Source organism: Brachionichthys hirsutus, chromosome 4 (genome assembly GCF_040956055.1).
Source record: "Brachionichthys hirsutus isolate HB-005 chromosome 4, CSIRO-AGI_Bhir_v1, whole genome shotgun sequence".
Taxonomy (NCBI): domain Eukaryota; kingdom Metazoa; phylum Chordata; class Actinopteri; order Lophiiformes; family Brachionichthyidae; genus Brachionichthys; species Brachionichthys hirsutus.
The window spans coordinates 10,882,312-10,889,889 of NC_090900.1; the positions used below are offsets into that span (position 1 = coordinate 10,882,312).

The 7,578-nt window shown below is 38.4% G+C and overlaps 1 protein-coding gene across 2 annotated transcripts; it reads right to left on the reverse strand.

Annotated features, from left to right (window-relative positions):
• Positions 1–291: 291 nt before the first annotated feature.
• Positions 292–6,410, reverse strand: anxa3a (annexin A3a). 2 transcript variants are annotated; one of them, XM_068760964.1, is made up of 14 exons: positions 6,387–6,410; positions 5,315–5,349; positions 5,187–5,234; positions 5,011–5,098; positions 4,640–4,734; positions 4,308–4,421; positions 3,364–3,454; positions 3,091–3,170; positions 2,779–2,835; positions 2,574–2,667; positions 2,364–2,459; positions 2,130–2,188; positions 1,801–1,923; positions 292–523 (listed from the first exon to the last, which is right to left on the reverse strand). In XM_068760964.1, exons 2-14 carry the CDS (start codon positions 5,327–5,329, stop codon positions 458–460), a joined length of 1,026 nt encoding a protein of 341 aa, XP_068617065.1. In that variant the 5' UTR covers positions 5,330–5,349; positions 6,387–6,410; the 3' UTR covers positions 292–457. The 2 variants fall into 2 exon arrangements, with proteins under 2 accessions (XP_068617065.1, XP_068617066.1); XM_068760965.1 differs by having other exon boundaries at positions 292–789.
• Positions 6,411–7,578: the final 1,168 nt, after the last annotated feature.

Here is a 7,578-nt window from a genome sequence, read left to right on the forward strand (position 1 = left end):
AGTAAGAAGCAGCATTTCTCTGCACGTGTGGAATAGAAATACAAAGTATCATAAAATGAAAATACTCATGAGTATTAGAGTGAATAGGAAAAACTGCACAAGATCAGTGATGCTTTCTGTTAATAGTCACTCAGTGGTGGACAATAAGAATAATTTTAGGGTGTAAAAACTGTGCATTACAGATAAAATTCTGCTTTAAATAGTTAATTTAATTAAAAGAATTAGCAAAACATTACTTAAACAAATGTCAAAAGTACTTACAATCTAGAATTATTACTTTACAAACAGGTACATTTGTAGTCATTTCATAATTTTTTATTTTAACAAACTCATGTTTTGTATGTAAAACATTCCTTTAGTAACTTTATCGCTAACGGCATCATCCGTTTCAGAAAACAATAGAGTAAGAGAAAGGGAAAGAAAGACTCTGACAGCGAGAGCTTCACCGACGCAGATGTTAAGACTCATCATCTCCTCCACAGATTTTTAGCAGAGTCTTCCTATAATCCCCTCCACAATCAGACTAAAAGGAAAAAACAACAAATTAAAGCCTTCACTTGGTAAACGATCTTCACACATTTTCTGATTTCACATGCAACGTCTATGTTTCTTGTGCTTATGCACTACTAAGAGTCATCAGTTAGTAATTGCAAGATGACAATCAAGTCGAAGAACAGAAAATAAAGAGGTCCCGTCATGCGAGTCAGGAGTTCTCTCGCCCCCCAGGTGTTAGTCATCTCCTCCACAGATGGCCGTCACACAGTCAGCGTGGCTCCCCCCAAGATCCGACTGCAGAACACAGCGACACAAACGAGGAGAGGCGTGTCCAGTTCAGAGCAGTGAGTTCATAGACGGCCCGGCAGAACCAGCTAACCTAGTTGATGGGTTTTTCCATAAAAAAGATTTCGTATTTTTATTTATGAGCTTTTACAGGATGCTGTTGTTGTCTACCCATATGTGTATTAATATCCTACTGATCGGGAAATCTGGATTTGACATGATTATTTTGTTAGCATTCAATAACCAAATCTTAAATGAGCCTTAAGTGTATTATTACAGGTATAGCATCATCATTATCATTTTCAGTGGAACCAGGTAAAGGGCTGAACTCAATCCATTTTTCCTTCCACAGAGTTCTTTATAGAGGAGCCAGCAACTCATAACTCGGCCCCTGAGCAAGGGTTACGGATGAGAACTACAACACACCCTAAAGGATGGATGGTCGTCAGAGTGTTTAAGAAAGCTTATAAATGTATTTACAGCCTTCATCAACTACTGGTGGACTTATTGATCAGCTGCCCTTTCCTTTGCCTCTTGTGCTGCACCAGGGAGGTGGGCTCTTTCAAAGATGTTCATCATTTGATCCAGATACCAAACCAAGCTGGGAAAGCACAAGGTTCAAAATAAAGTGAGGGATGGAAAACACCCAGACAACCTGCAGCCCTCACCCGAAGAACAGAGGTCTACTGTGATTGAAAGAGTTACCATCGAAGGGTAGCACAGATTATGGTTTCACAAAACTCGGATTATCCTGCACTCGAGTCTTTTTCTACATCTTTGTACATCTCAGGGGATCACTGGAGTTTTGTGTTATTCTTATAAACAGATTTTAGAGCATCTTGCAATTGAAATCAAGCTGCTGAACGATTGAAGTGGTCAGAATGTGAAAGGATCTGCGACTGAGATGTGCTGTGATGAAGCAAGCCCAGCTGGATACTCATTTGAATGAAACCTAATGTGCGGATGAGAATTCTTTAAGGATTCACTGCAATGAAATGTTGAGTTAAAAAGGTTCCTGACCTCGATGGCAGAGTGCAGCGAGTGCTCGTAGAGTTTCTTGTACTCGGCTCTGATGTCCAGCAGATCGATTTCAGACCGACTCACCATGATCCGGTTCAGGGTACACTCGTCAGTTCCTGCGCCCTGGGAATGATTGGGAATAACAGCACAACCACACACTTGCACTAATGTAGCCTATTAGCCTTCCATTCACCTAATTTAATAGGAGGAAGTCGTTGTCCACTACTACGGAATTTCTTTCCGATACATTTGTATTAGCAGAAAAATCTAATGATTGTTCAAGGATAAGGTTTGTCTGTGAAGTCATGCAATAAAAACACTAAACTCGCCTTCATGCTTTCACGGAGACGTTCTGCGAAGTAGATCGGTACGCTCTTCACGCATTTCACTGGAGGAGTGACAAAAGTCAGCAGTGCGGTTAAAAACATTTCTACAAACATAGCCGTCATTTTTATTAGACAACATTCTATAAACTTCTAGCAAGTACTTTTTAGATATCAAAAGGCTCATTAACTTTTGACATTGAGATACACAAAAGTGGCCAAAAGTATGGGGACACATACCGATAGCCACCAGCAGCTCCATCAGATCCCCTGACATCTCCTTTTTGATGCTTTCTTGCAAAGTCTTTCCACTGATGGTCTTATATTCAACAAGAACTATAGAAAAAGCCAAAATGTTTTTACATTCTGAATTAGTCCAAACTGACCAGAATTTTCCAGAATTTATTTTATCCAAGTATATAAACTACATAAAGTTGAGATATGACATACTTTGTCTCAGTTGACATATATTTCTTTGGCAGAGAATGTCAATAAATTGAGATTCATCTGTGCCCCACTTCTTCTCTCCAGCATTATAGAGGGTCTGAGTAGGAAAAGAAATATGATGTGGCTTAAAATATTAAACATTAAGATTAACCCTAAAACGACACAGAGTTTAATACAGAATATACATTAAACAAATGTGATGCAGCACCTGTGCGTCCTCTGTTGCCTTATCTTTATCTAATGTGGTGCCTCCATCCCTCTTGCCCTGCAAAAAAAACAAGACTTAAAACTCAGTGCAGGTATTTTGGATGCTTTGTTTCAGTATCCGTTGTTCAACACAACACAACGCAACATTGACTAAGACTATCAACCTGTCGGAGGAGAAGGGTGGAAGAATCAGAGCAGAGTAACCACGGCAACAGAGTTAACAAGTGTTTGCATGATTGCGGTTGGAAAATAAATGAATTATGTTTATTTATGAAAAAACTTTTCAGTTGTCTTTTGTATCCGAATGACGAACCTCAGCCACGAGGAGCAACCCTTTGGCAAAGTCTCCAGAAACTTCCTTCTTCAAGTCAAAGATCAATTTCTTCTCCGTCTCTAAAAACAAGACCAATTTACCAACACAATGAATCACAAAGCAGGACAGTCACACGAAAGAGAAATCGGTCCAGTGAATTTGAACAGATAATATTAACACGTCATTCTCCTCGAATGAAATCCATTTTCATTTTTACGTATCAAACCATTTAACTGGCCTCACTTTAGAATATTTGCTGTTTAAATTCTTTACCTTTCAAATAGACATCATTGAGAGCTGCGATTTGTTCTGCTGTTCTCGAGGCAAAGATCTCAATCAGGACGTCGCTTTTTGCTCCAATGCCCTGCAATGTTACACAATTATCACACAACACCAAGTGGATCAACTGTTTTTGCATCAGGAGAGATGAAGAGAATAAACATGAGCCAGATTTAAAACACACAGTGCACTGATTCAGAGCTATGCTCCAAAATACCTCAATCTGAAGGAATGACAAACACTCACTGTCCAAATCAATGCTGAATGGAATACAATCCAGTTCTACCATTTACAGATATGGATGGTTTATTTGTGCATCACATCAGTTTTGTGGAGCTGAATGTAAAGCAAAGACTGATATTCATGCTTTTGAACAGATTTCCCATAAAACCAGGCAGTTATAGACTTAAATAAAGACAACTTCAGTAATCAGGTGAAATCCCGTAACCTTTATTTTAAGATCAAATTGAAAAGCATAAGCAAGATTTCCGGCTTCACTTAGGTCATCTGAGAAACAAAATCTAGTATTCCGATTTAAATACTCGTCGTTCTTGCTTTGGTTATGTGGTCTACAGACTGAATGTATCCATACATATTTTATGGATTATATTTGCATTGGTGGGGGACCTCTACTATAGAAATATACTGCATTTTAGGTGAACATGGATTAACACCAGTAAAAATCTCTCCACGCAATTTAATTTCAGAAAACTTAAAATGATTCATTCCAGAAAAGTAAATAGCTTTTAAAACAAGACCAGAAATGTCATGTTTACATGTGTAACATAAACCCCCCCCCAAAAAACCAGATGAACAAAGAAACCAATTATGAGATGCACACATTTAAGGCCCTAAAAATGCACGTGTGGAATGTCATTGACTTCTGTCTATCAGGTCATGTGAATACACCAAACATAAAATAGTTTAAGTCAACCAACCTTCATGGCCCGCATTATTTCATGGCAATCATACGTCGCAGGGGGGGTGATGAGCGCCACCAGAAGGTTCCCAAACTCACCATCGGTGTCCCCTTCCAGGTCATCCACCAGTGTCTGCAGGAGAGAGGAAGCACAGCCGGTCAGCTGACCAACAGAGGCGTAACCGTGCAACACACAGCCACAGCCACGCAAATGAAAGGTCTCTCACCAAGAAAATAAAGGCTTTAAAATGTTGACTTTAATGTTGCTTAAAAACAGACACAATGTCACATATTAACAACCAGAACAAGTTGTTCCTATGCCGATAAGAAACAACATGGGCGACATCTTACCCTGCCAGTGGCTTTCAGATAAGCTTCACAGATGAGCTGCCTCTGAGCGCTACTTCTGTGGGTCAAGATGTCGATCAGCGTTTTCTCAGTTGTTCCTGAAACATTTTCGAGAAACACATCAATAGGCAAAAAAGATGCACCAATTATTTTTTTTAATGAGCGCATAAATAGTGTTAAACGAAATCTATCAAACTGACAAATGCATAAACAAATATTTTTTTAAATATATTTTCAACTCCAACTTTAATGCAAACTCCAATTTAGTATGTGTTGTTTTTGTTATCTCTCATTCCTAACCAGGGCAGCTGCACAAACCTGTTTGCATGCGAGTGTGTGTGTGTATGTAGGTGTGTGTGTATGTGTGTAAGTACCAAGCCCTTCTATGGCCTTCCGCAGAATAACAGCATCGTCTTCAGCATCAAATCCAGACTTGGGTTTAATGGTTCCTCTCTCACCAGTCTGAAGAACATGGAGACATCAGTCTGTTTTGTTTTTATTCTTTTTTTGACATTGTGTCAAAATCAATAAATATTTGATTTGGACCTACTTTTGCAAAGAAAGAGGATGGAGATTTCACAAGAGCATCCAAGTCTTCCTGCAGAATATTTTTCACTTGTGTTCAAAATGCACAATCTGATAAAACAATGCAAGCAAAAAAAAATAAAAAGGACGTACCCATAGATCTGCCATGATGACAGGAGGAGGTTCCTCTGGGAAAACAAAAACAAAACATTCATAGTTATGCTTTCTTGATATTTTGGGATTCATGGTGACAAGATCAATCAGAGCCTCCATTCTTACTGTGTTCTCCACGAACTGAAGTTCAAATCAAGTGTTCGGAAACAGACAACCATTCACGCACACAATCATGCACTACGGAGTAACCAATTCACTTAATTTGCATGTTTTTGGAGGTGGGAGGAAACCAGAGAAAACCCACGTGGACAGCGCTAACCACTCCGCCACCGTGCAGCCTATTTGAGATGATATGAAACATTTCATTCTGTGGAATACCTTATATTGTTCCATTGATAATCAACAGCATGAGCAAGTGTTCCATGAAGATTAGAGTCAATATTTGTACTACTGGTGATAATTACACAACAAACATTGAATGAATGATGGTTCCAAATCTACAGTCCAACTCTCATTTCACTGTTATTCTAATAAAAGGGCTACATTTTGGAAATGCATAGTAAGTTACTGTAATCGTGAGCTTTTGCATGTCTGTTTCGTTTCCACCAGGATGTGTGATACATTATTTATTCTGACTCAACAGTTGAAAGTTGACTGTGACGTCAAAGTTCATTATTATTATAAGGCTCATTATTTTTACTGCTCTGCTCAGCTGTTCTTGTGAAGTTGCAGCAGCTAAATTAACCAAACCCTCCTCATCAGTGAATCCAGAGCTCTGCTGTATGCAACTCTGCTAATATGTACCCCAGAGAATAGTTCAAAACACACCGGCATACTGCAACTACACATTTTGAACATCCTTTAGAAATATAAGTAGGAAGAGGGTGTTGGGCTAAAGCAGGAAATACAAATATAATTGACAATAATTAATTTTAATTTCTAATAAGCAGTAGTTTCAACGCATTGCGTGACTATAAAGGATCAATAAGGTTAATGAATTTATGATAGTATTAATCATCTTCGTAGGGGACTGATTTCTGATTAGAAGTTTTAACAACAACAATGAAACACAGAATAAATACTCTTAAACAGATCAATGAAAAACACTCACCAGTAATGTTGCTTGAACCGGAGAAGTGTTCCGCCGCACCTCAAACCGCTGTGTTCAACCGGCCGAGGGACTCAGGTAACCACGCCCCCGGTTCTACAGGTAGGTACCGCCTTCAGGAATGCCTCATACATTTCAAATATCCACTAAAAAGTCTTCCTTCTGACCATGAGGAGAAATGTCATCTACTGTCTGTCGTCTTCATCGGAAGATCAACCTATCGGTCACCCGTTTTGGATCCGTCTTTCATTTAGTCCAACTTTCCCCATCAGCACCAGCTCAACATTTTACTTCAAGGCTTAACAAACATGTCAAACTCGTTTCTTTGTTGACACAACCTTTGAATACTGCAGCACCTACAAGTAGTCGTGCCTACTACACCTGTCTTTACTGGCTTCATGAAGTCTTTGTGCTTACCTGTTGCGAGTGGTTTTATATTCAATCTAGTTATTTAGTCATTTAAAAAAAATAGACAGTGCATCAAACTTTATACATCAAAATAGTTTCACAATTTTGTGTTTAAATAATGAAAATAAATACAGGACAAATATGGGTTTAAAATGTATTTTAATTGCTAAAAAGGCACCAAATACAGGCATTATGTTGATAGCATCATAGTTATTTCCACAAAATCATAGCACCAAAAATATACTTATATTTCCCATAGTCTCCTGTTCCCATGTTTTTGATAGGCACGCGGTTCAATGACAACAGGATGTGGGATTAGAGATGGGTGGAGAGAAAGACATGTTAACAGATTATGATGGGAAGAAAGTGGTTTACAGTGCTCTCTCCAAAAAGTGTCATACAGAAAGTTTCTCTAACTTTAACACAGGTATCAGTAGCTGGGCTTAATATAATACATTATAAAATAATAATACATGAATGAATAAAAATTATATTTGCATGAGATTTCAGTTCAGATAAATACGTGAGGGATTTTATGTCTTTGGGTGGAGAAAAAGGCAGGTAGACTCACATCTCTTATAAAATACATCATGTTCCAAAGTGATTATTAGAGCAGCAGTAAGGCAAAAGCATTCAGTCATGTGGACAGGACTGGAACTGTCCAAACGGCGGTGTCTGATTTATTAGAAACTCAATGAGAGTTATGCTTTCTAACTCTTGAGAAAAAAAAATACTTTGGATGATTAATTTTTAAATTAACGTGAAAATACTGCATGGCAGTTAATCT

Excerpts from the sequence above, each read along its gene's own strand:
- anxa3a (XM_068760964.1), bottom strand. Across the intron at positions 5,099-5,186 it reads CATCCTCTTTCTTTGCAAAA|ACTGGTGAGAGAGGAACCAT; the intron begins GTAGGTCCAAAT and ends CATGTTCTTCAG. Across the intron at positions 3,171-3,363 it reads CAATGATGTCTATTTGAAAG|AGACGGAGAAGAAATTGATC; the intron begins GTAAAGAATTTA and ends TCTTGTTTTTAG.